The sequence below is a fragment of the Mauremys mutica genome, chromosome 11, assembly GCF_020497125.1.
Source record: "Mauremys mutica isolate MM-2020 ecotype Southern chromosome 11, ASM2049712v1, whole genome shotgun sequence".
NCBI classification, from domain to species: Eukaryota; Metazoa; Chordata; order Testudines; family Geoemydidae; genus Mauremys; species Mauremys mutica.
The window spans coordinates 59,554,185-59,581,980 of NC_059082.1; the positions used below are offsets into that span (position 1 = coordinate 59,554,185).

Consider the following 27,796-nt stretch of genomic DNA (forward strand, 5'->3'; position numbering starts at 1 on the left):
GCCAGAGCAGACCCATTCCACAAGAGATGGCTCCATTTGAAAATGTCCAGTACCAGGAATAACCTGCTGTATAATGCTACTTCTTTTCAACATACTGCCTCAAGAAAACCATCCTGTGGCTATCCCAAATCCTGCATTCTCCTTGGCTGTATGCCCTTAAACCATTTCTGACTATTTCTGTTCATTGGCTTCTGAGTTTTTAAACCCACGTGAGGTCATCTGAACATGACCTTGCCAGCACAGCTTTATGTATACAAAAAATAAAATAAAATAAAAAATTGAGGAATGATCCCAATTAGCAGGAAAGAACTCAAATTGGGGCAATTATATGGTAAATGACTTTGTTTTGTACGGCTCAAAGTCTAAATGCTCAGCGCAGTGTTTTGTTCCTTTTAGATAATTAACCCCTACAATAAACATTTTAAAAAAAGGGTTGAGGATTGGGTTGGGCAATCAGTGACCAATTTCAACTAATGAGGGCTCAGTGCTGAATAGATAAAGGTACGAAGTGTCTCATAGAGGGATCTGCATTGCAATTTATGTGACACGTTCATTTAGAATTGATGTGCCTATAGCTGGTATGTAATTGTACATAGTCAGTTAAAGAATAAGCAGACTGGCAGGTGTCAGGATATGTGGTTTCTCAAAAGCAAGTTAAAAATTGATCAAGGATATATGACTTTGGAATATTGTCAGGGATGCTGAAACAATTTTTATAGTGGGGGTTTTGACGATGGAAATAATGGAAAATATGTATTTGGTATTTGTTATTACTGCTTCAAGCCAAGGGGTGTGGCTGCACCCTTAATTTTGGCAGCACCCCCAGTTCCAGCATCGCTGATGCGCTCTGAGTGGGAAGGTGAGCCCTCATCAATCGCTTTGCTTGGCAGTTAGGTGTTCAGAGTGAGGATACTTGGTCACACATTAAGGTTCATATTTAAATTGGTTGAGAGGGAAATGTGGCATTGTTTGTGGAGAGGATATTGGATTTACCAGCCTTCATTCAAGGACAAGGTAAGTCTGGTCTAAGGCTTACAATAACAATCAATGCTTTAGCATTGCTTTGAGGAAGGTGAAAGGTGCCGTAACACACCTGGCCAATTGTTTGGTGCTATACAGTTCCTAGCAGAGGGCCTAGGAATTCTTGCTGACTTCCTGTGGTGTTCATCTGACTGACCATATCTTTGCAAAACCGCAAATATTACTGGAACCAACCTACTTGATACCCCATTACAGATTTCCATCTACTGCCATGTGGAAGACTTTTTAAAATGTATATAATTTAGTTGATTTGTTTTCTAAATATTTTAAGTGTGTTGTACCCTAACAAAGGAAAATAAATCAATAGACTTGAAAAATAGGTCAAAAACTCTTCCTGATTTATCCAAGACATGATGTCTGTCATGTGGGCTTCCCTGGTTTTGGGTAAGATAACAGGAAGCTGATAAAGTCTTCAGGGACATTCCAATGAAAATGGTACTGTAATCCAGTATTCTATGTAAAGGATAGAAAAAAAATCAAATAATCAAAGCCTTCAGTGTGGTTTTCATTCATAATGTTATATCTTGTTTGAAATGCTGCTTACACATTTTTTGTAACTTGCTAAAATATGAGAGAAGCAAATAAAACCAATAACAAAGTAAACCCAGATATTTTTCACAGTATGTCAGTGTAAACTGTGGTTTATATTTGAGCTTGAGAAATGTGCTACCCTACCTAGAACAGAACTGCTGTTTGCAAAACCTATCTATAGCATGTATGCCTAAAAAAGGTCAAGGTGATTTAGAGGGTATCTTTTGGGAAATCCCTTGAATACTGCTGCAGTGGATAAAGATTTCAGGAATTGGCTCCTGCTAAAGCACACAAGTAAACAAATGAAAGAGCTACAGCAGGAACCCAGGAAAAGGTACTGATCTTCTGATGGGTCAAGCAATGAAAACCTTTCATCATGTTGTCACCTTTTATTTCTTTATGTGAGCTTTCAGTGTCGCAATCAGCCATTCTCTCTCAGCATGAAACTCTGCTCTCACAAGTTCACTCAGCAGTAGGTTATGTCAACACAACGCCTACAAAAAAGGACTTCACATGCATGACATAAGTCTAGTTCACAGGGGGGAATGCTAGAAACTTGAGGTCTTTGGCATTTGCTGAGAACAAACATTCTTTATGATTTCTAGGGGCAGTAACCTCCCTCTCCCTCATAAATGTTCTAATTGAATGCAAATTCATCTTCTTATATCCAAAGTATTTTTGAAGATGTACTTCTTCATGTACTATTGTCCATTAACAAATTTTCAGTCAATCAAGTAGTACAACATTTCATAAATAACATACTATTATAGGATATAAAGCTTCTGCCTGTCAAGGAATATTTTCTCTCAGAGATGTCCTTTGTAAGAATGACAAGATGTAAGAATGAATTTTATCACAGCTCACAGCCTTTTATAACATTGAGTTATAAGGATAATAGTTATGAAAAATATTTATTTAAAAAAAAGCTAATCTGACCACTTGAGATCAGGGAATATGTCTTGCTCCCATATTATAACACAAACAGTTGCATATGAGTGACCACAGGAAGAAGTATGATCTCATTTCTGTCTGCTGAACTCTTTCTTTTTTGGAGAAATTCTTCGAAATTACTATAATAGTAATGATGGATGAGAGGGATATTTTACGGTGGTATGCAAGTTTCACATCTGATTTTAGATAATGAGGTTGTTGCCATAACTTGTTATCTATGGGGAAGTTTTGAGCTCAAGGAGTAGGTTATTTCCTTTTGAGAAGGGGAACAAGTCACTATCAAAGGATTAAAATATTGTATCCTACTCTGCTATATTTACAATATGTGCAGTTCTCTCAAAGTATACCAGAGAAGAAACAGCACAGCTTATTTAATCTATTTAAGAAACCATTTAATCACAAACTGTAACAGGGGTTTGTGAGGGACAGCTTTCTCTATTGTTCATCTGCCTCAGCCCTGTTCAATTCAAATTTGTTTGCAACTGACTCTGTATATTTCTAGAAGGGAGTGTGTGTAGTCCAGGGGTAGGCAACCTATGGCACATGTGCCAGAGGCGGCACGCAAGCTGATTTTCAGTGGCACTCTCACTGTCCAGGTCCTGGCCACCGGTCTGGGGGGCTCTGCATTTTAATTTAATTTTAAAGGAAACTTCTTAAACATTTTAAAAACCTTATTTACTTTACATACAACAATTGTTTAATTATATATTATGCACTCATAGAAAGAGACCTTTTAAAAATGTTAAAATGTATTACTGGCACGCAAAACCTTAAATCAGAGTGAATAAATGAAGACTTGGCACACCACTTCTGAAAGGTTGCCAACCCCTGGTGTAGTCTTACTTTTCCCAGTGCAGACGTACATACACAGTACAAGATAACTTAGTTATTAAGAAAATTACCTAGACAAATGTGTTGGGTGGGGGTGGATATTGTGATTTAGGTGAAAAAAAGGTTATTACTTCAGTGAGGTTTCTAAATATCTTTATTTTGGGTTTGGATTATTTATAACTTTTTTTAACTGTGTAATATTTTGGTTGTTAATTATTTGTGGTATATGCACAGCTGGTGAGCTCACAGTTTCATGGTGTGAAATTATGCTGGCTATTCAATATATATGAAAATGATAAATCAACTCCTCAGGTTTTCTACACATGGTTTCATATTATCCTCATTGCCCATTCTCACTTGCATGCCTGTCTAGATTGTACATCATTCTTTGAAGCTTGGAAACAAGAATATTATTTTTAAGCACTGCATCATTCCTGTTAATACAGTCTTCTGGAAGAGTTATGTGTAAGCACGAGAAATGTTGGAGTACTGACTGATGGGTAAAATCACAGGTATCAAAACATCAATTAAAAGACTATGTATATATTGTTTAACAGAAAAATACATTACTTGAACTCACATTTATGCTGTTGTCTTTTAAAACATTTGACTGATCACAATTCCACATTATATCCATCTAAACCTTTATCCTTCTTCACACAGAGATGAAACAGATTAAGATCTTTGTATTAGCTTATGCTAAAGTGATGGTAGTTTACAGATGCCTCGTACTTTTTAAAATGACATATGGAATATATATAGTTCATTTTCTGCTTGTGGAGCTTGATTGCAATTGATTACAGAGCTGTTCATTTTTTTGTTGTTGCTGTAATATTCTGTGGATGGAATTGGTGAATAGTCAGGAATGGTTATTGAACAGACTTTAGCAAATAAATTATATATTAAGGCAACTCATTATAATTTCTTCTCCCAATGCAAGTTGCTGATACTCTGATACCAACCTGATGGCCTCAACTGAACTCAGCAACTCTTCAGTGAAGCTCAGAGCTCCATTAAGTGCTATCATGAATGTTATCCTGAAAGTCAAACCCACTATCCGTTGTCACAGATATTACCTAGATTCTGTGAGAGTGCACTCAGTGTCTAAATTATTATGGGTTTGTGCATGTGTGCTCTGAGCATAGTGCTTCATAGCAGCTCTGCAACATCTTGTTGCTTCCTTTATAAGAATTAGGAGACCCAGCAAGTTGAGCACTCAGTGTTGTATTCAAGAGTGCCATCAAAGTTGTTGAGGTGGATAGGTCCTTCTCCATACAACAGACACCACAAATAGAGCTATATCCTCCTCTGGGAGCAGGCAGACAACTGGTAAGTTGCCACTTGTCCTGTACAATAGGCAGCTTAAGAAACTAGCCCAGCTGGTCCTCCGTGTCCGTGGAGCTAATGATTTCTTAATTAAGTTATCAGAATATTACATGTAAAGGATCACAGTAATAGCAATGCTCTCTTCTAGTCTGTGGTACCAGTCTCCAAAATCAGCGCACCTGGAAATGAGACAAATCAGCAATAATACTAGTGTTCATTCCTGAGTCTCAAAGCAAACCCCAGAGCTGAGCCTCCAGAGTTGTCTGTCTGAATCCTCACATCCAACAAGCGGTCCTGCTTGAACTGCCAAAGCTGAGCTCAGAGTTGGTGAGCAAAGAATGACAGGCAGTAAGTCTTTTTTCATTGAGCTTGTAAACAAGGTAAAACGATTCTGCCTGAGCACTCTTTTAGTTGCTGCACCAAGCCTAAAGCAAGTGACACAGCCAGGGGCAATGACCCTAAGATCAAACTTCAGATAACCAAGCAGTGACAACAGCTGGCCCAGGATTATCTTGTTTACTCGTATGATCTCATGAATGAGTGCCTGTACCTCCCCATTTGCTGGGAGCTGGGACTAGCTCTCCTATCCATCTCAGTCATTGAATAAGTTAGTCTTGTGACCATTTGCTTAGTCTTTTCCTGGGCCAATGGGACTCCCAGCTTGGAAGCAAGCTATGTGTTTCTCACAATCATCCGTCCATTGGGCCCCACTCCTTGAAAATCATTTGCTTTTCTTTCCCTTCTAAGAATGTGGACCATGAAATGAGAACCACTTGGGAGAGCTGGGGAGCTGGAATAGGGGCAAGAGCCATCCCAGGATCAGTGACTGTTGGGAAAGAAGGCTGGGCTTCCTAGACAGAGGGCCTGATAAAAGGCTATTGAAGACAATAGGGGTTTTTTTTCATAGATTTCAGTGGCCTTTGAACCAGTGTTATAGGGAGAAACACCCATTCCGACCTGTTTCTTAACTCTGTATCTGAGGTCCCACTCTGCATTCAGCACTTGCTTCTGCCTCATGACATGACTGAGGCTTCATCTTATTTCCTGTGAAGAATCCTCTTTTGTCTATATGGAAGGTCAGGGCAGGCTGGCTTCAGTCTTACCAATACCCATTTTTCCTAATGCTTTAACATCTCCTGGGATCACTAAAATGCACCCATACAAGCTGGGAGGAACAACATCGTGTGGCTCTAGGATAAACCAGAAGCATCCTTTGTAAAGCAGGTTTCTACTGGCATACCATGCACTAATATCTTTTTGAAAACAGATCTCAGGTAGTGCAAGTATAAAAAGAGAAAAGTTTCTGTAGACCTAAACAAAAATCAAGGGCTAAAAACTGCTTATGACGGAGTATACTTGTCATATATATTGCCCCTGAAACATGGTTCATATATCATTAATAATATGAGCATTAGAGAGAAATGAACAGTTAACGAATCCTTTGCCAATAGGAAGGAATAGAAGGAAGAACTGCTCTTAGTCATAATTTACACAGCAGCCATTTTGACTTTGTAATGCCCTAGAATAGGGACAATATGATCTTGTGGATGGGAGAATGTTTTCTCTTACTTGGTTTCTTCTTCTTGTTCTGGACAGAACTCCCCTAAGAGATAAGGACAATTTTTTGTTTATCATGGACCCAATAGTATTTTCACTTAATAATTTGCAGTGTTGTAGCCCTATTGGTCCCAGGATATTAGACAAGGTGGACGAGGTAGTATCTATTATTGGACCAACTTCTGTAGGTGAAGATATTACCTCACTCATCTTGTTTCATTTAGTAGTTCAATTAAATGTTTTATGTAAAGGAAACTAAAGCAAAATTGCACTACTTAGACAGACTAGGACACTGAGGTACTGTGAGTTTAAGTAATTTGTCCAAAGTATAGAACTCAGGGGTGTAATTCTGGTCCCCTGAAGTCATTGGGAATTTTACCATTGAATGCAATAGGACCAGTGTTTCGCTCCAGATGTTTTCAGTTCCTAGTCTTGTCTTCAGTTACCTCTATTAAAGCTGTATATACACACAGACTCAGCACGTAGTCATATAAATGATGGTAGACTGTTGAATTTACTCGTTTACAGTGAATTCCCTATCTACAGAGCCTTGAATCTTTAGCTCAAGCTATAGTAGTTCATGTTTTTTGGCCTGGGCATTTCATTGTTCTGTCCACAGTATGTCTACCAAGATGGCAGTTGTCTCATAAGCTCAGATAAGAATTTTTTTTTTTCAAAATAAAATCTTAAGGTGTCCTGTAATGTGGTGGTAAAGTGGCATACATTTCATTGTAAGAAATGAAAATATTTTTTCTGTTATAATAAAGCCAGTTATTCCCTTTAAACTGATTTGAAAAATGTTCACCACCTACGAATAGACTGAGAACATTGAGGCTTTAGAACCATATTTTATGAAAGAAAAGAGGATTTCATAAACTTAGTTTAGAAACAAACAAACAAACACACCACACAACCATCAACTCCAAGCCTCTACTTTAATGGAAAATGTTTATCAATTTTCTGAACCAAAGGGATATAATATAGACATATAAAAATATATCTATCCTCTTATGATGCATCTTGGCAACACATTTCAGGGCTATCAAAGATATTCACTTTATCAAAATTGATATGATTTATCAATCAATCTAGCTGCATAACAAAACAGGAAAGCGACAAGCATGTTTGTATTTGTTGATTCACAGTTGGCTGTACATTTTGAAAATAATATTTTAAGAAAGCACCAAACTCTGGTTTACATTATTCTCTTGGCTCACTTTTTAATGGAAAATAACTTTTCACAATCTAGCTTCTTTCTAAATGGAGAATGTGCAATATTATCTAAGAAAAGTATGAAGTTGATTTAGTATGCATGATTTTTTTCATTTCTTTGTACACATTCAATAAGGTTACATTTTTGCTTAGGATATATATCTATATATATATCTATCCCTGAACTTTCTCGATTGCTTTTTTATCAGGTTTACAAATCAAATCAAATAGGTATATTGCAGAGCTCTATGATATTATTTTCTGCACTTATAGTACAATGTATTAAATTATGCTTTCTCATGTACTGGTGCTGCTATTCTTTCCAGGTTGAGAGAGAATGACTGTGGGGGCTGTAAATTCACTTGGCTTCCAGCATTACTGGTTAAATCAAGAGCCCTATTCAAGCTTGGAGAAGAGACAGAGCAAGTGTTCATTACACAAATCTATTTGGTCAAAAGTACAGCACAGTGGGTACTCAACCATTGCTCACATAATATTGTCAACTTAATCAAATAATGTCTAGAAGACATTCACAAGCGTTTCTCTAAGAAATAACTTGATTGGTGTAGCGGAAAGAAACAGGTGCTTCTCAAAAGTGTACTACTTATTTATAACCATTAATAACTTTTTACATATACATGCATATGCACACATATGGACAGACACATGAGACTACCAAATTTACTAAAGATTTAGAAAAAAAATCTATTCTTGTCCTTTGTGCCTTTTTTCTACTCATGTTTTTATTGGTGATTCAAGGTAGAACATATAGCAGTTCAGGCTGTTCTCCCCCTAAATTTGTGTGTGTGTAATATTGCAAAAAGTGCCAGACTGCCACTAAAAATAATAATAGGAGATATACCAATCTCCTAGAGCTGGAAGGGACCTTGAAAGGTCATTGAGTCCAGCCCCCTGCCTTCACTAGGCAGGACCAAGTACTGATTTTTGCCTCAGATCCCTAAATGGCCCCCTCAAGGATTGAACTCACAACCCTGGGGTTTAGCAGACCAATGCTCAAACCATTGAGCTATCCCTTCCTTCTCCCCATGAGTTGTGGTTTTATTTTTGGTTTGTTTTTTTTTAATCTACAGATCAGACAGCGCATGGGCAGAGGCTTTGCAAGCTTCCCTCTTGCTAACCTTGTCCAGTACACTACAGCCATGAGTCTGATTTGCAACTTGTGTAGATGTAGCCCCACTAGCTTTAATATAGCTAGCGTGAGGACACAGAAGTGTGGGTGTCAGTGCAGCCTGCAGAAACCTGCTTCACCACCTTGAGTACATACTTGCTTGTACAGCTGCCACATCCTTACTGCTACTTTTAGCAGGCTATCTAGATTAAAGGTAGTGCAGGTATGTTTACCCCTACTAGGCTTCTTAGCAAAGATGCCAATTGAGTTACTTGCCTGCTAAATCTAGACTGAGGCCACCACTTATTCCACATTGGTGACTAGACAGCCAACCTACAATATCTGGTGACTGAGGATTGTATAGAGCACCCAGGGTATTTTGCAGTGAAATAATTGCAAAATAATTGCAATTAACTGAGAGAAATTAGTAGGCCATGCATAATTTAATGAAGTAAAAGAAGAGGAAAAATAGAACTTAGAATGGCCACTCAGCATTCCAGTGTCAGAATTATTATGGCTCAGTTTGTGTCTTCACTAATTGGTGGAGGAGGGCACATAGGGTTTCCTTTCCATCCTTCTTTGTGCCCCAGCAAGAGGCCAAACACAATTGCAGTCCTTGTGCTCAAGAAAAGCAAGGACTGCTTAATGCTAATGTCAAAACTAGCTGTAAATACCGCCAAAAGAGGAAAATGTGGGTGTAGGGTGAAACAATATTAGGAGGGTGCCATTTTGGCACTTGCTGCCCATAGCTACTGGAATAAATGTGAACATGTTAGGTACAGATCCTCTGGAAGATCCCACTGGACTTGTGCATCTGTGTGTGCACACTAACACTCTTAAAGGTACCATATAGCCATTTATGCAGACTCCAGGTTCCTGATTGTACACCCTACTGAATCTTGTACTGTTTTATAGCCTTGCTTATGTGTAATCAGGGCCGCCCCGAGGGGAGGCAAGTGGGACAATTTTCCCCAGGCCCTGCAGGGGCCCCCATGAGAGTTTTTCGAGGCCCCTGAAGCAGGGTCCTTCACTTGCTCCAGGGGCCCCGGAAAACTCTCGCGAGGCCCGGGCCCCCGGAGCTTCTTCTACTCCAGGTCTTCGGCGGCGGGGGGTCCTTCTGCTCTGGGGCGGAAGTACCCCCCGCCGCCGAATTACTTCCGAAGTGAGACCGGGCCCCTGCCGCGGGTCTTGGGGGCACTTCGGCGGCGGGACCCGGAGCGGAATGACCCCACCCCCTGCCACCGAATTACTGCCGAAGCGGGGATCCCCCGCCGCCGAAGACCCCAGGCCCCCTGAATCCTCTAGGCAGCCCTGTGTGTAATATATGTATAATGGGCCAAACCCATACCTAGTCTGAGTAAGGACTTTGGGATTGGGCCAAGAGTTATCAAATTGAAATGTCTTTTAATTGTGAATGCAATTATCTATTGTAATGACAGTGGTTAAAAAGCAGAAAATTCATGTGGCACATGGGAAAGCTAAAGAGGAAGATATGGTTTATTCTCTTGTAAAACCTGCAATTTGGATTTAGGATGCAAATATTCTCTGTGGCAGTAACATTAGCACATTGAACATGTGGTGCCATTTCACTTCATTGGGCTAAATAGTGCTTTGCCACAAGTACCATGTAAGAGACACTGCAATGTTGTGTTGCCCCAGGAGCAGCTTGAAAGTAGATTGGGACGCTGAGTTACAATTTACCTACTGGTGTCACATGGTATTGGGGCTCATATCTTAATGCTATTCTATATTGGTGCAGTGATGTCCCCCAGCACACTGACTTTGCTCTGCTGCCATTCACACTGGGTACGAGTTGGGCTTGTTCCAAGGATCAGCCCACTCCTGGTCCACCTGTAAAGGAGCTGGAGAAGAGACTTTTCAAAGGCTGCTCTTACCCCCAGAATGTGTGTTACCTGGTGCACGTGTGCAAAATGGGCTGCAATTTGGCCCAGAGTTAACACTTTGTGGGGAATTTATATTAGTAACCACAGACATGGCTCACTGGTTTTCTGGAATATATTATTCTGTGTCAAATATTTAGTCAATTAAATGTAGGGTGACCAGACAGCAAGTGTGAAAAATCGGGACAGGAGGTGGGGAGGTGATAGGTGCCTATATAAGACAAAGCCCCAAATATTGGGACTGTCCCTATAAAATTGGGACATCTGGTCACCCTAATTAAATGATTAGTGCTAAGAAACCTATAATAGAACCAGCAGTTATCTTATTTCACTTCCCCACTTTTCATTGTATTTAGCTGCTTCTCAGTTAAAATAGCTTGGTGATAATTGGAATGACCCTGGTGTAATCTTTATAAAATAAACTGAATGTGTTTTTAATTGTTTTTAACAACTTGACTACGGTGTGGGGCCAGGTGGCTCAAGAAATTGCTAATGAAATGCTCATCCTTTCACTTTGAGCTCACTGATCTGAAATTGGCCACGTCACATGGCTTATGTGTAATGATGTGGTCTCAGTTTTTTGGTTGGTGAATGGGTGACCATATGACAATTGTTCATTACTTTGCAGCCTCAGTGGAGAGGATCATAAATGAATGAATGGCCAGGATTCCTGGATGTCTCTCTTATCTTCTGGAGTGCTCCATAACAGGGGAAAATCATAACACTTTGGATAAAAAAGATTTCCATTTCTAGAACTGGGTTAAATGCACTAAATTTACTGAATAATATTTTGGAAAAGGAAAAAGAACTTCCTTACAAAACACAGTATGGTATTTTCAGCTCATATACCAAATATCTAGTTATTCTAAAGCATATTCTGTCAATGCAGGTTTACTTATAAAAGTGCCGTGGGCCAGATTCTACTCTTGTTTATAACAAAATGATTGAAGAAAATGGAGTTACTCTGGGTTTACACCAGTGTATATCAGAGCAGAATTTTGTCCCATATTTATATATTCTGTATTTGTTTTAAAAAATAAAGTTTTAAATCTGTTATATTACTTAAAGCATTTGAATACTGTATAAATGCAACTCCCTTGGGGTGTGTGTGATTTGACTAAAACTGGAGGGGCAGGATAGCCCTGTGTAATGGTGTATTGAAGGAAAGAGAGGAGGAAGATCAATAAAAATAAGTTCCTGCAAAATGTGTACAAATATCCAAGGCATTTAGCAACGCAAAGGAAGGTGATAGATTTTTTTTTTAATGGATGCAACTCATTTTAACTTCAGCAGTAAAATGAAGGTTAATGTTGTCTCTCTCTTGTGTGTGTCATTTTACTTTCCCCTTTTGAGCTAGTATGCAATATATTACTGAATCCTTGCAAAGAGTTATATCAGATTTTCCAAAGAGGCTCTCTTTGTGTCAGATGCCATATGGTTTTAGTATCCTGTTGTCGTAAATTTTTTCAAAAGATATCTGTTATTGTCATTAACATATTGCCACAATTTACATTTAAATTTGTTGATCATTAATTTATTTTTTTTATCAGAGTAATTGTTGGGATTCTCTCTGAGACCTTTTCCACTCAACTTATCCAGAACACCTTGTCCTGTTCTGTGAGAATGCTTCATTCTGTGATCCAAAACACTCAATTCAACTCTGAATTTCATCACTCGGGTTCCTTTATTTGGCATAAAGCAAAGCTATGCTGAGTTGATCAGACTGAAGCATAGGGGGTGAGTACAGGGCATACCACACATTCAACGTTACACAGATAACCTCTTCCTTTTTTACTCCTGCTGGAATTCTGTGCCACTGCACAATGCAGAATTTACACAGAATTAATGTTCCCTGCAAAATTTTATTTTTTCACGCAGAATTTGTGATTTCCTTTCAGCACTTCCACACCCATGCGTGGCACAGGCAGTGGAAGCCCGGGGCCGATAGTGGGAGAGTGATTATATTGTGTTATTTTTGACAAATAAAATGTGCAGAATTTTAAAATATCATGCACATAATTTTTATTTTTTTGGTGCAGAATTCCCCCAGAATTACTTTACATTTAAACATTACATTGCATTTGCTATATATTAAATCACACATTTTTGGATTGGCTTGGCTACTTTGCAGGAACCAATACAGCAGGCTCTGTCCATGTGCTGTTTACATGGAACCTGATCTTTACATTCCAGGTCTATAGTTCTTAGCATCAGGGTGTCGCTGCTTATCTGAGGTAGCACAGAAATCCTGACTCCAGCATACTGTTTGTCAAGCCCCTATTTACAACTTAATCTTCCATTCACCTTCCCAATTATGCCCACTAAGAAATGAGGCAACTTCCTTATGTTAAGCTAGGCCTATAATAATAAAACTATTAATATGATCTGATGCTTATATTTATGAAAAATATTGCTAGTGTAGCCTATGTCTCTTTACTTGTGTCATTTGAGAAGCATCTTTAGCTTTAGCTCTTTTAGGGAGTATAAGGCTATATGTATTTCCTTGTTTATGGTGCTGCTTGTATTTTCTTGTTCCCCATACTTTATGGGCAGCAAACAGTAACCCCCAACAGTCAGGCACACTTCTATTTTTTAAAAATAATACAGTGGATAAGGTCGGGGAGAGGCCTAGAGAAAGGTGACCTATCAAAGAGCAAAAATACCACTGGATTGAGGCTTGAAATGGAGACGGGAATATAAATTAGCTAAGAATGATAAATTAAATTTGACATATGAAGACACATTTCTTTGTGAAGATGTATGCATGCCCTGCATAAAGTTTCTCTCCAAATTCATCAATACCTAAATCAAATTTTACCAAGATTAAAGTTGTGGAGCTCAGACTTTTTGATAGAGTTAGAAATGATTATGGAAAATAGAGTATCACAATTCTATATTAAAGTACTTGTGAATGCAATCTGCGATCTTTAAAAGGTTAAAGTTCTAGCAGCTTATTTTTAACATTTATGGCATAAGGATGTTGAATTCTTGGGATTATTTATTTAAAATATCTAGTAAGTAGTTTACATGCTAATAAGGGTTTATACAAGTCACTTCATAATCAGAAGCATGTTGTAGTCGTATTGTAGCTGCGTCCAGGCAATAGTTATCAATAACCTGCTAAAATATGTAATTGTTTATCAAGATTTTTAAATTAGAAATGCAATCTCACTGGAACCAGAAAAAAGTCATGCAGCAAATGGGCAGACATGACCTTTTGGTGGAGATGACAAATGGCTTCTTGATCCTCAGAGCTGGAAATTAACCTAATATAGTAATAACTGACATGTAGAAGAAAGCCAGTCCATAAACTGAGGGCCTGATTTTCAAAGATGCTGAGCACCTATAGCTCCCATTGACTTTAGTTGGAATTGGGGGGTCCTCAGCACCTGCTTTCAGGCTGAAAAGACATTCATCAGTGACCTCATGGTTTATCAGTTTAAAAATTACTTTTACTTTAAGATGTCATATACATATCATGTGCATTCTGTCTGTGTGAGTTATAAATCACACTGTAGGGTTCTGTAGAATTCAAGGTGTTTGTCCGGGTATACTGAAAGAAGGACAGGAGACATTTGATATGGCTTTAAACAAGCCGCATCTTTATTATTAGATGTCTGAGAATACCCGGCAGATAAAAGTGTACAGTGCAGCTAACCATTCAGTAATTCCCCAGGGGCTTCTGCCAGTTCCCCCCTCTTTTTCCATCCAAGTCCCCCAGCCAGTCCAGTGCTGGGACCTTATCATCCACTCTCCTTCATAGGAGGGTTAAGGTGGGCTATAAGAAAGTGTGTGTGTGTGTGTGTGTGGGGGGGGGGGGGGTTGGCTCCCTGCCATACCACTCAGAGGCGCCCTAACTCCCCCTTCTGTTCCTTTAACCAACTGTTCCGTGTAAAAGGGAGCTTCACCACATGGGGCTGCCCCTTTTAAACTCTTCCATCCATCTGGTACCCATCTTGTCCCCTTCTGCAGCAGTTTGACCTCTTCCCCGACCCACTACCCCCTCAGGCCATAAAACACTGTTCCCTTCATTCAGCCACCCAAAAAATTTCTCCTCTCCAATTAAAGATGTGGTGCGGTCATTCATAAAAGTTACATCCCTTCCAAAGCCAGTGATAAATTCAAACCTTAAAAATAGCAGGGGAATACTTTAGGCTATTTAATGATGTTTTATTGTCCTGTCATCATTGTACCACTTTGCTTTCCTGTAATGATTCCACTATATGGTGATATTAATTGCCATAAAAAGAAAATGATCAAAATAACATCCAGGTCTTGAAAATTCACAAAAATTAAATAAATGAATCTATCAGTCATTTTTCACTGACAATTCTACAGAAAAAGGCGAAGAGCCCTGGAAATAATGCATTGCCTTCAGATGCTGTCTTACTGTGAAATGAAATTAAGGCTAGCTGAAATATTTACACAAAAGATGAGCTTGATACATAAAGATTTGAGTCTGACCATACTCCCAGCAAGTGCAGTAGTGTTTAGCTCCATACTTTTGGGTCATTGTCATCTTTAGTTATGTCAATGTATTTTTCTCTATACTACCAAAGGCATGGGCAGCGGGTGGAGCCCCCCTTTGGGGAGGCTAGTCCCCAGCTCTGCCCCTTCTTCCCCCTCCCCACATCTGGAGCCCTGAGACCCCCCCCCATCCCGGAAGAGCCCCAGGCCAGCTGTAGCCTGGAGCACCCCCCCTTTGCTGGAGGAGCCCTGGGCCAGCTGAAGTCCCAAGCCCCCCAGGCCAGAGGAGCCCTGGGCTGCTCGAAGTCCCAGGTAGTACTATAAATATAAACATAATGTACAAGAATTGAATTATGTGATTATTATTATAGACAGGTTTACTTTTCACTATCTGGACAGCTTTGTAACATTAAAAACATGGCTTTAAAAAAAAAAAGAAAAGACAAAGGTTAGTTTATTCAATTAATAGATACAATTCTAAAAGGGACAAAATAATTTTCAATAACAGCTGCTTCACACCCCTTCCTGAAGTACATTTAGTATGGGCCCCGTGGAAGGGCCAGCATCAACCATCTTTGCTGATGTTGGTTAATGATTTGGCACACATAAGGTGGCTTGTGACTGGCAGATGCAAAATCTAGGACTGGCTGATGCTGCCTAGTGGTAGTGATGGGACTATAGGCCACCAGCAGAAAGAAGACCTGGATATACTCCATCTCCACCATGCTTGATAGCAGGAGATCTTCTCACCCACCTTCTCTGAGAGACATTCCCAAGAGGTGACTTCTTATTCCCAGGTGATATGAAGGCAGGCAGGACGTGGTGTACCGACTGAATGCTTTGCTTATTGGTTTCAGTTAATTCTTTAAGAAAATGTCAGTTAGAGGTCTTTAAAGTAGATATTTCTGTGTTGTGTGTTGTTTTTTATAGTTTGCTGGGGATGCATTCAGCAATGAACATATTCTGGGAACTGTAAGAGGTAATGCAATGTGGGATTTCACTCCAGGTTTTGAAATTCATAAAAGCTTTGAGGCTTCCCCTTGGGAGACACTTACTGGTTCAACCTGTACCACCTCTGTGCTGTCCTCAGTGTTAATATGAATTATTTTCATTAAAGAGTATCCTTTCTTTCAGCAATAAGGACTTTGAATTTCAATTTGTCGCCTACTTTGATCTTGGTTAGCAGGGACCCATGTTCCCTGAAAATCCCTGCAACTATTGGGGCAATAAACGTGGGTTGGATAGATACATGGTTACCATTGGCAAACCCTTTCCCCGCACAATTTTAATATTTTGTCTGAGGTCTTTACAAGGGATGTGACAGGTATGACACTTAAACACACTCAAACAATTTCTGACATGTCTGGTTTTCAAATCCTAAATACCTTGACTCTGACAAATTGTTCAGTGAAGCTCAGTTAGATTTCATATTTTTCTGTGAAACAAAGACTGCTCTTAAAAATCAGCAAACAGACAAAACAACAGCAACCCACCAAAACCAAAGTACAGCAGTTACTCACAGTCAGATGGTTGTGAATGCATTCTACAACTCCAGCATAATTCCAAAATGTGTCCGTTTTGGCATCATCTTCAGGGCTTCATCTGGTTTGATGGCAATGTCTCCATTATTACTCGTGGTACAAAAGCTGTCTAACTTTTCAGGCATACTAACACTGCAAGGTTCAATTCTTCCTCTCGTCTTGTTTCTCATCGTTTATATTAATACAGTATATTAATACAGAAATTACTTTTTCCTGTTTGCATTTATACAATATATTGATGATATCATTTCTTCCTGGGGCATCTTTTGTTCCTGAAGCTAAAAAGCCTCTGTAAGATTTTGTAGGTAGGTTCAAATGACTCTAATTGGCTTTAAATTGTTCCTTAATATTTCATTTCCACCCTTTCCTGTCTGTCCTCCTCCCGACACCTACCACCATACACCAAAGCACCTTCATATTTCTTCTGTTCAAATGAATGACCTGCTAATGTAATCCTCATGATGATTTGGATGGAACAGTTTTCCAAATATAAATTCTAGATGCTTTAATCTATTTTTAGATAGTGGAATGAACAGTTTAGGACAGAAAATGTTCTTATTTCTTTAAAACAACAATATTAATGCATAGCAGTTAATCATATGTGTTAATCTGCAGTGTGTTTAACAGATATTTGCTGATGAATCCCAATAATACTACTATGAGCTAGGGAGGTAGCAGAAAAAGAGAGTGCAGTGGAGCTGTTGACAGTCAGTGTCAGAGTTTGTTAGTGGTCACTTGCTCAGACCACAAGAAAATGCTTCATTAGTACTGGTACTCAAACTAATACCAGTTGTACACATTGTGCCAACACATTTTGTAAGGAGTTTAGGGTGACGTCTTCACTACCCCAAATGGTGCATTTTTACAGTATGTCCCGTAAAATCCTAGTGGAAGCAAGGCACTGTGTTTGTTAACTTCTATGTATCTAGTCTAGCTTAACCGTAGGTATAGTGGAGGTACAGTGTTAAATCAAGTTAGCTACATTGCTGTAAGAACACATTTTGGTAGTGTAAACATGGCCTAGGTTTTGGTTGTATTTTCTTTATGAGAACAAGGCTTGGAATTAACATGTGGATGGAACTACCAAAGACAAAAATTGAAGCTGCAATCTTAAACATCTTTCAAGAAAGAATTAGACAATCAAGAAGGAAAGCATAAGGGATCTAGAGGAGGGGAGGCCACATTGCCCAGTTTTGTTCTTAAGTTTTGTGTATGTTATTTCAAAACAGTGACCCCAAATCACACCTGATAGGAGACTAACAGAGAAAGAGAGAGAGATTATTACTTAGTTAATGAAACTGTGTAAGGCTGTGCACACAAAATATACAGTTTTATGGTATTATTTTATTTGCATTGTATTACAATAATACCTAGAAGTGCTGAAATGGGGACCCCAATGTGCTAGATGCTGTACAAACACATAGTAAGAATCAGTCCATGCTTAACAGTCCAAGGTCCCAATCCTGCAATTAACTGTTGTAAACACATCCCTGCACCCATGTGAAATGCACTTGAATTTTTGAAGTATCCTCAGAATATATGAAAACTACAAAACAATACGTTAAACAACAGTTAAAGCTGTGTGAACTTGGGTCATTCACTTGACCCAAGCTACCATGCACTTGGTGTCAAGCAAAGATTATTGCTATTCTCAAGCCAGGCAAGGACCCCCATAGCGTGGTGAGTTACTACCCAATATCCTTGCTGTCAGTGTGTTTTAAGGTGTTTGAGTGCTTGATCCTCCAACAAATCACTCTGGAGTTGGACGATGTCTTTCAGGTTGACCACGCAGAGTTCAGGAAAGGACATAGTGCCTGAGTTTAAGTCTTAGCCACATTTGTCAAAAATGATTTTCAACAAAATCTAAATCTTAATAGATTTGACCACCACTTATGACAGTTTGGCACAGAGGCCTACTGTGTAAACCCTCCTGAGTTGCCCTACATTGGGTGGTCGAAGTAGTAGAGCTTTTCCTCCAAAACAGGTGCCTCTGAGTACACATGGGGGACCCCTGCAGTTCCTGGAAGTGTCATATTAATAGTCTTCCTCAAGGTTCAGTTCTTTCACCAATACTGTTCAATGTGTACATCAATGGTTTGCCAGCAGCACGGTCATGCAAATTTATCTATGCCGACATCTGCTGCAGCTATCAAGCTCAGTCCGTCTCAGAAATTGACAAGGCCCTGAACAACAATACAAAGCTCATGGCTGACTACAGTAGTTGATGGCACCTGCAGCCAAGCTTTTGTAAGATGGTTTCTAGCATATTTCATCTGCATAACGTAAGCACAAGCCATGAGTTAAATATTTTCTTAAATGGCCAACACTTGCAGCATAACCCACACCCGGATTACCTCACCCAGGTGTGGGTTATGCTGCACACCCTCATCTGGTTTACCTCAGCATGACATTGGATAAGTCACTGATGTACCACAACCACTTGAAGAAAACAGCAGCCAAAGTTAGCTCTCGGAACAACTTGCTCAGAAAACTGGGTGGCTCAACCTGGAGTGCAAGCATCCGGACACTTAGATAGTCAGCACTTGCTCTCTACTATTCAACAGCAGAATACTATGCTCCTGTCTGGTGTTGCTCATCTCACGCGAGGCTGGTCAATGTAGAGCTTGACAAAGCTATGTGCATTGTTACCGGGGCTTTACATGCAATTGCCATTGCTGCCAATACTTAGTAACATAGCACGACCCCATATTCACCATGGTCGGGCCTCCATTCTGCTCCTGGCCATTATCCATGAGAAGAGCAACTTGCTTCTGTACTCAGACCTCTTCAACTATCCTGCCAGTTCACCTGTCTTCTAGACGCCCTTTATGGTCACTTATGCCACCACAGGACATGATGGTGGAATCTGCTTGGCATAACAAATGGTCAGTGGTGACAGTCATTAATCACTCTCTTGTCACCAACCCAAGCATCTGCCCACCAGATTCTGACTTGCCAAGACACCTGTGGTCATCCCAGAAGTGGTTTTGGACAGGACAGGGCAAGTGTGCAGCTAATCTCTTCAAATGGGGTTTCTCTAATGACCCACAATGTAGATGTGGTCAATTTCGGCCTGTCTCATGCTTGACGAGGGCCCACTGACTGACTTTGACAGCGGGCTACTTGCTCTTCACCTGGCTGATGATGATACTATCAAATGGCTGGGCACACTGCGCATACCCTGAGAGAGAGGCACTTGATCTCTCTGTGCCTCAGTTCCTCATTGTAAAATGGGAACAACAATACTTCCTCTATCCAGCCCATGGTCTGTCATGTCCATTTAGGCCACAGTGCTAGAAGTGACTGCATACAGTTGAGCTCAGTTGGGCTCCGTGCAGGTGCAGTGTGCAGCCTTGCAGAGTCTTTTGTTGTTGTTGCTGCATATATTCTGAGGGTATTGCGAGACTTTAAAAAGAAAAAATGTGCGCAATATGCCTTTATCTTTCTGTCTGGTTATTTTCTGAAAGGTTTTTCTTTTGTACAGAAGTAGAGAAAATACAAGGAGATGAACTTGTAGATTTTATTTACACTTTGTTTAAGAGTTGAAGGCAGTTAAGAAGAATGTGGTGATAGTGAGCATTGTGAAATTAAAAGTAACTCTGTTACTTGCAAACTTCAACTGAATTGTACACTCTATTCTGTTCTCTTCTATTCAGGTTCTTTTACCTCCCTTCTAATCATGCTGAGTACCTGTGTAGGCCTGTTGGCTTGTTTCCACAGCCTAGGAAAGATTTAATGCCATGCAGAGTGTCTATTCAGGCCCTTACTACAGGGCACAGTTTAGTCTTCAAACAAAAACTCACAAAGTAACACTGAAACAAGCTATGCCCTGATCAAAGTAGTTTGTAGGGACCCAGAGGCCTTTCCTCATGTCTCTCACCACTCTGCTTCCTGTAGCTCCAGCTGAGCTCTTTCAGCACTTTATAGGAATCACCTGACACCTGTTATAATCCCTTCTACTGAGCCCAAACACGTTCTTAAAGGTGCTCTGCTTACAAACAGGGCTGGCTGGTCCCAAGTCCTTTGACTCTGAAAGGGGAAGATTGCCCTGTTACAGCCTGTTTAACCTATTGGTTAAACAGTGTGATACGTTTGCTTTTCTCACAATTAAAAACTCTTGTCTAGCACAGTTAAAATTTCAGCCAATAAAATTCAGCCTGCTGATACTCAAGCCATGAGAGATGAGTTTGGTGTTACTGGCTGGAAGTGGGATTTTTTTAATATTTAAAAAAAGTGTATACATGAGAAATAGTAGTTAAACAGTAGAACAGTAGAAGACAACTGAAAAACTAGCAAAGGGAACATATAGAAGAGGCATGTGACAGGAAAGGAAGTGAAGAGAAGGGGAAATTAAAGGTCTTTCTATTTTCATCCTTCCATTTCTCTCCTGCTGCATTCTCTTTCTTCTTCCCTTTTCTAACCTTGTGTGAATCTATATGTATATAAAAATTAAGCCTCTAACTTACACACACACATTCATAAGTGCTCCTACTTGTACATTTGCTACAGAGTGATTAATTAGGCCCTATATGTTGTCATCAAAGAAATGCACAGAGATTTCTCCAAAGTATTGTTTGACTAAAGATGATAAATTTTAATTTTCAGAGGACTGATATAATGCTATTAATAATTCAGTGTGTTTTAAGAATAATTTTTGTAATTCCTAATTAGGTTTTTTAAACTGAAGCAAACTTCAGTTGTGATGTAATCCAAATGTAAGATCTCATTTAAAAACTGCAGTACAGAATTCCCGTAGAAATGCCATTGATGAACACTACATGTTCTTGTTCCTATGTGAAACTCTTCAAAAGTTAATTTCTGGGTTTCATCTTTATCTTGGGCATTACTGAAACTTGTTACATTGCCTCTAATAGTACTTCTATTCCCTTGAACATTCAAGGCCTTTTCAGTAATGGTGACTGTTCCTCTAGATAAAGTTACCTTCCAAAGCCCATTAACTTCTTATGAAATGGCAAGTATGGCGTGATGTGTTTCCTCCCTCTTGGAGTTGAGTGAAAGTCCTTATTGGCCTCTGCATGAAGGTCCAAGTTCTACTCTGGTTTATAATGTGCTATTACTGCTAGGCTGTTTTCTGACCATGATGCTTCAGTTTCCTTCAGAAAACAGTGGTGGACGCTGAAGGTGTTTCCACAATGTTTTAATTCAGAGATAAATATTTATTCTTCATTTATTTAAAAACATTTAAAAATGTAACATAATTGTTTACATTCTTCTTCCCCGTAGTGCTTGTTCCTTTCCAAGTTCTATGTTGTTGAAATAGATGTAACAATGGACTAGGTGAATTAACAGATATTCCACATCTCTAACTTCGGATTTTCTTTTACATCATTGTTTGAATGATGCCTTCTTTCCTTTTCAGTTGTGTGTCTTGCCTGAGAGTTAAACCCACCACTATTTTTATATCTAAAACTAGAGCAATACTTAGAGCATGTTTTACTTTATTTTGCTTTAATTCTTTTAGCAGACAGATGATGCAGCACAGACTGACGGCCAGCAACAGACACAATCCTCTGAAAACACAGAAAACAAATCACAGCCGAAACGGCTGCATGTCTCAAATATACCCTTCAGATTTCGAGATCCAGATCTCAGACAAATGTTTGGGGTAAGTACTATATTTTAGTTTGCATGCTTATTATTGTCACATTTTAAAAGAAGCATTACCTTTACATTATAGGCAGAGCTAACAGCAATACCTAAAGTTAAGATTACATAATGCTTTCCATTGTAAAACCCTTTTCCCCACCCCCATTACTCATAATGAATTGCCTGACTTGCTTATCCTACTTTTAAGGAGAAACAATGCTATATTACTTTACAGAGCTATAATGTGATGGTAGATCTCCACAATATCATATCTTTTTGTACGCTAAGAAAACAAGTAATTAATACTGGCTTAATTTATTACACACTTACATACACCCTCTTGTAAAGTCTTCTGTTCACCTTGAATTCCACACCAGTGGTTGTGGATCTTTAAAAGCATAGCAGTAAAAAATAGGCATTACTTGGCCTAACAACTGCATTATTATTAGCCTCCTGTCACAAAGAATTGTACATGGGCAGATGATACTCCAGTACTGGACCTGCTTTTTCCCCCCCACCTATTCATATAATATTAATAATATAAATAACTCACAGATACAATATCCTGCTCCAACATAAGGGTATTAGATTTTGAACCTGCGATTATTTTATGTGGGTATGAAAACGTTATCGATACACACACACACATTTATATTTTGTATGAGTTTTATTTAATATATGATAGAATCCCACAATAACAGAGTCCCATTAAAAAACAAGAAAGCACAAAATATGTCAAGTAATTGACTTAAATTAATTATTATAATGAATTTATTATAATGAATTTATCTTCTTTTTTTTTTTTAACAGTCTTATGGAGCAGAAGTATCTACTTAAATATGTACTAAGAACCGAATCCTGACATGATAGTGGGGAAAAAGGGATATTTTCACATAAACATATCGGAATTGCCCTAGCAACTCTCCCCCCACCAAATACAAAGATGTATCTGATGCCATGAATTTCAGAGCACAAAGCTGTAAAGCATCTGATGACGTATGAGAACTCCCTAGGATAAATGTTAATTAGTTAAAATTAAATTTAAATAAAACAACTCAGAAAACAGGTGGATTCTGTTTCTAAATGCACAAAATGCAAGAGTTGTTTTGTGGGTGTTAAAATCCAGCTGTAAACAAACTAAAGTTACTTTGTGTTATTCATTCCAAGTTTTTAGGATTCAGAAAACTCAAATAAATCTTACTTTCAAATTGGAAGATGGCAGGAATTCCCCAGCTTCCATACAACTTGGTAACAGTAACACTATTGGAGCTATAGCTGCATTAAGCGTCCCACTTGCAAGCGGAGACAAAAAGATTCCTAAAAAACCCAGTAAACTCAGTTTTTCAGTTGTTCATTACTAAACCAACCTGGACAGTGCAGAGAAATCTGAGTTTCTAAACCAATAGGAAATTCAAATTCCTATCTGTAGACAGGTCGGACTCACCCCTACGGCTCTTCCTGCTGGTGACTCCGGGAATTAGCTCTAGTCCAGCACTGGAGCGCCCTCTGCAGGCCGGTGATCCGCCTGTCTTCAGGCCCCCCCGTGTCCCTCCTTGGACCCGGTGCCCTTTCACATGGGGTGCTGCCCCTGGCAGTAACCCCTTTCTCTCTGGGTCTCCCCTCCTTGGGGAACCCCCACCCTCTAGCCCCACCTTGCCTCAGTATTGGCTACTGCCAGTCATTGTCTAGCCCCACACTCTGGGGCAGACTGCAGTATCAGCCTTCTCATCACAGGCAAAGGGGTTTGGACCTGCTGCCTTGGCCTACCCCTGGGCTGCCCTCTGCAACTCCCAGTACCTGTTGGCCCTTCGCTAGGCCGCAGCCTGGGGCTTTCTAGGCTGGAGCTCCCCAGCTCCTCAGCCTTTCCCCAGCCCTGCTTCACCCTAGGTACCTTGCCTATAGCCCCTGCAGCCAAGCCCTTCTTCCTCTTCAGGCAGAGGAAGACTGACTGGGCTTCTGGCTTCCCTGGCCTTTTATAGGGCCAGCTGTGGCCTGATTGGGGTGTGGCCCAGCTGCAGCCACTTCCCCAATCAACCTAACTTTTAGAGCAGCAGCTCTCAAGCCCTGCCAGGCCACTTTTAAACCCCTCAAAGCAGGAGCAGGGTTTCACCCTGCTGCACTATCATTGCAAATTCTAGTGAAGTTTCTGAAATGAAGCCTGATATTGAAACCATCCTTTGCACCTTGATCCTGTTATGAACATGATTTCTTCTTAGGCGCATGAGTTGAGGAGAGCAGGCTTGTTTACTAGTTTGGGTTTTGCTTTTCCAACTTCATCTGGCTTTATATATACACCAATTATAGTTTAAACATTAGACAATTGTCTGCTTATAAGCTAACAATAGCGGTTAACACATTTTGTTACTTGGAGGATAAATGTAACCGAGGGAGTAAGGCAAAGGATAACAAGAGTGTGCTGATTTTTCTAAAAAGTTAAAAAGATAAAAGGAACTCTATCTTTCTTGTCATGGATGTGTTTAACATATCTAACATACTTAGTAGACTGGAGTAGAGTCTAATTTCTGTAGTATATTATACACTACAAATTATTCTGCTTCTGCCTGCATTGTTTTGTCTTTCCATTGTAGTATATTGTTTGTCACGTACATTGCCTCACCAGAGTTACACTGCTTCACATGACATGTTAGTGAGACATGAAATAGCAGAACATGACACATTGAGTGATGTACTGGAAAGTGTCACATCATAAAACGTGTCGCATCAAAAATGTTCTGACTTATCCATACTAAATACTGCCCAGGGTTAGCATTCATTCCCTTTACCAAAGCAGGTATAGTGAAATGTCTTTCTTTGGGACAGAACCTGTGCATATTTGCATGTTTGGACAGTGTCGATGGCTATGATAACACCAATAATAATAGTAATTATTATTATAAGATGTACGGTTTATTCCAACGCACAAGTAACAGTTTCACTAAGTTAGGACAGGGCTTGTTTGGGAAAAACTCAGCACTGGTGGAAGTGTCTGTCTTTATCTTCTTTGAGGGGGCACTGGAAGCTGTGGTGTATCCTTTTAGAAGGTATGGGTGAAATACTGGCTCCACTGAAATCAATAACAGAATTCCCATTTGATTTTTAAATAAAGCCTGGATTTCACCCTGCATCTTTACTCACAGCCAGAAAAAGCTGTAGCAAATATGTCCTTATTCCTCTTCATTTCACTGGGGGAAACTAGAACAAGACCAAGGGGCTAATATTCTTCTGAGGATGAGTGGGAGGTGATAATCACCTTTAAATGCAACATTTAATACCTGTCTGGTGGGTGGTGATTGCTGCACTCCAAGGGTAGTTGCACAGTGGGATATTAACTATACTGAAACATCATTATAAGAGGACTGAAAAGCCATTGAAAAGTATGTAAAATGTTGAGACTTTCATTTCACTGTGATATGCAGTGTTGTTGTAGCCATATTGGTCCCGGGTTATTAGAGAGACAAAGTGGGTGAGGTAACGTCTTTTATTGGACCAACCTCTTATGGTGAGAAAAATAAGCTTTTAAGCTCATACAGAGCTCTTTTTCAGGCCTGAAGAAGAGCTCTGTGTACGGTCACAAACTTGTCTCTCTTACCAACAGAAGTTGGTCCAATAAAAGATATTACCTCACCAACTTTTCTCTTTAACATCACCATGATATGAGTTTAACCATAGCGTGGTTCACAGTCAGCAGCTGCTACTATATTTTAATTGCTGTTATTGATTATGCAGAATGGTAGTGGTGCAGTTTTAGCTGTGTATCAGGCTCATCACAACATGCATTTGATTCAGCTACTCTTCATTTTGTCATATTTTATTGCTTGACTGCCTGTAGTTTAATATCTTTATATATATGAGGTACTAAACCTTCTAATACTATGAAATATCTTTGCTACATCTCTGTTATGATGTTTTCAGATTTTCTTATGTTCATGTGACTTTTCTATTTCTTTTCAGCAATTTGGTAAAATCTTAGATGTTGAAATTATTTTTAATGAGCGAGGCTCAAAGGTAAGCAGTTTAATTCACCAGAAGAATCAGTTAATTGATTTTTAGTATTTGATAAGATTAAGAGAAAACAACTGCACTGGTGTAATAAATGCATCTTAAAAATCCACTTGAATGGAAACACCTTTTGAAGCCTTTTGTCAGTTTCCCAAACAGCAAGAAATTCAGTGGACTCATTTTAAATCCTTTGAAAGGAAAAATTATAACTACTATAAACTGTCAAAGTTCAATGGGAATTTTGCTTTCTGCTTTTAAATATAATCATATATTGTCTAGGCTGCTTCCTTATCCTTCAGTGATAATTACCTTACTCGTTTTATAAAATGAGTCATATTTGCAGAAAAATAAGCAGATCATTTGCTAGAATAGGTATTTTCTGCTATTGAAATGAAAGTTGGTAATATAATCTAATATATCCTCTTGAGTAATTACTCAATAAAATATGTGATTATTCCAGATTATTGATGTGCAGATGTTTTCCTTGTTAGTTAAAAACTTCAATGCACCAACCCTTTGAATACAATTTATTTTAGTATCTCCACCGATAAAGACAATGTACTGTATTGTAAATTTATTTTAGTTCTCCTGAAAGTTACTTTGCTTTAAATTTATAGCCTGATTTATTGGGTACTTAAGAAATAAAAAAATAAGATTGTTATGCTTAGATAATTTACATTAAATGGTGCAAAACAGTCATTTTCCCAGTAAATCTTACCCATATCAGCTGCACTATAATTTTCTATGTTGATGTCATATTGCATGGTAACTCTCCTCCCCTTATGTCAGACTCATTCTAATCTTTGTCCCCCTATATATTTGACTTGTAATAATTCTTCCCCTCCTACATGTGATTCGGTATTAATGATGTAAGCCTTTTTCTCTTTTAATATGTCAGATACATTACAATCCTTCTGTAATCCCTGTCCTAATGTGTCAGCATTTTCAATTCTAAATTTAAAACGGTCACCTTTTCTTCCATATAAAATGATGCAATCATTATACTCCAAAACCTGTTTGAGTTGCTTTGTCATTCATAAACTGCCATCCCCCTCACCCAGTTAGAATATTTACTGCCTATTCTGTAAAACAACAAAGATGCTGGGGAACGGTATGACTCAAAAGTTTGGTGATGTTAAGCCAATACAGGAATGTAGGGCCTTTTAACTTTAGGTTGCCAGTTCAAATTGGGCTCAAGTTGGCAGTGGCTGAAATCTGTTATACTTATCTGATGGCTGTTCAGGAATCTTTGTGAAAGAAACTGGTTGTCTAAGACTTGTTCCTAGCAGCTAGATTTAAAATTTCAGAACAAACAGCACAATAGGCATCTTTGTTTGGTGGTTTCAGGAGTAAGTTCAAGGCTTGAATGGGTGTGGTCAGTATATTTACCCTCTCACCTTAAGGGCTTTTATACATTGGACATTTTTTGTACCAATATATCTGCACCAATGCAGAACCTTATTGGATGAGTGCTGCACCAGCTCAAGTCAGCTTTTACACTGGTGCAGCATGTCTACAGCACGGGTTGACATCTGTGCCATGCAAACCTTCCACTGTCCTACACTATAAAAAAGCTCTTAGAAAGGGTCTCACAAGGCTCAGTTTCCTTAGCACCCTCTCTGTCCCTGATTAAAAGAGTAGATGCCAGTAATGCGGTTAACAAGCACATCAAATCACCTTTTGCATTTGACAGGAATTGAGCA

The 27,796-nt window shown here is 39.2% G+C and overlaps 1 protein-coding gene across 12 annotated transcripts in view; it reads left to right on the top strand.

The window, feature by feature from the left end:
* The window catches only part of RBFOX1 (RNA binding fox-1 homolog 1), a 2,584,986-nt gene that overhangs the window by 2,415,526 nt on the left and 141,664 nt on the right, over positions 1-27,796 (top strand). For all 12 annotated transcript variants that reach the window (XM_044979735.1, XM_044979736.1, XM_044979737.1 and 9 more), the window contains 2 exons: positions 21,970-22,113; positions 26,046-26,099. In XM_044979735.1, the coding sequence (XP_044835670.1) occupies positions 21,970-22,113; positions 26,046-26,099 (198 nt within the window). The remainder of the gene's footprint in view (positions 1-21,969; positions 22,114-26,045; positions 26,100-27,796) is intronic.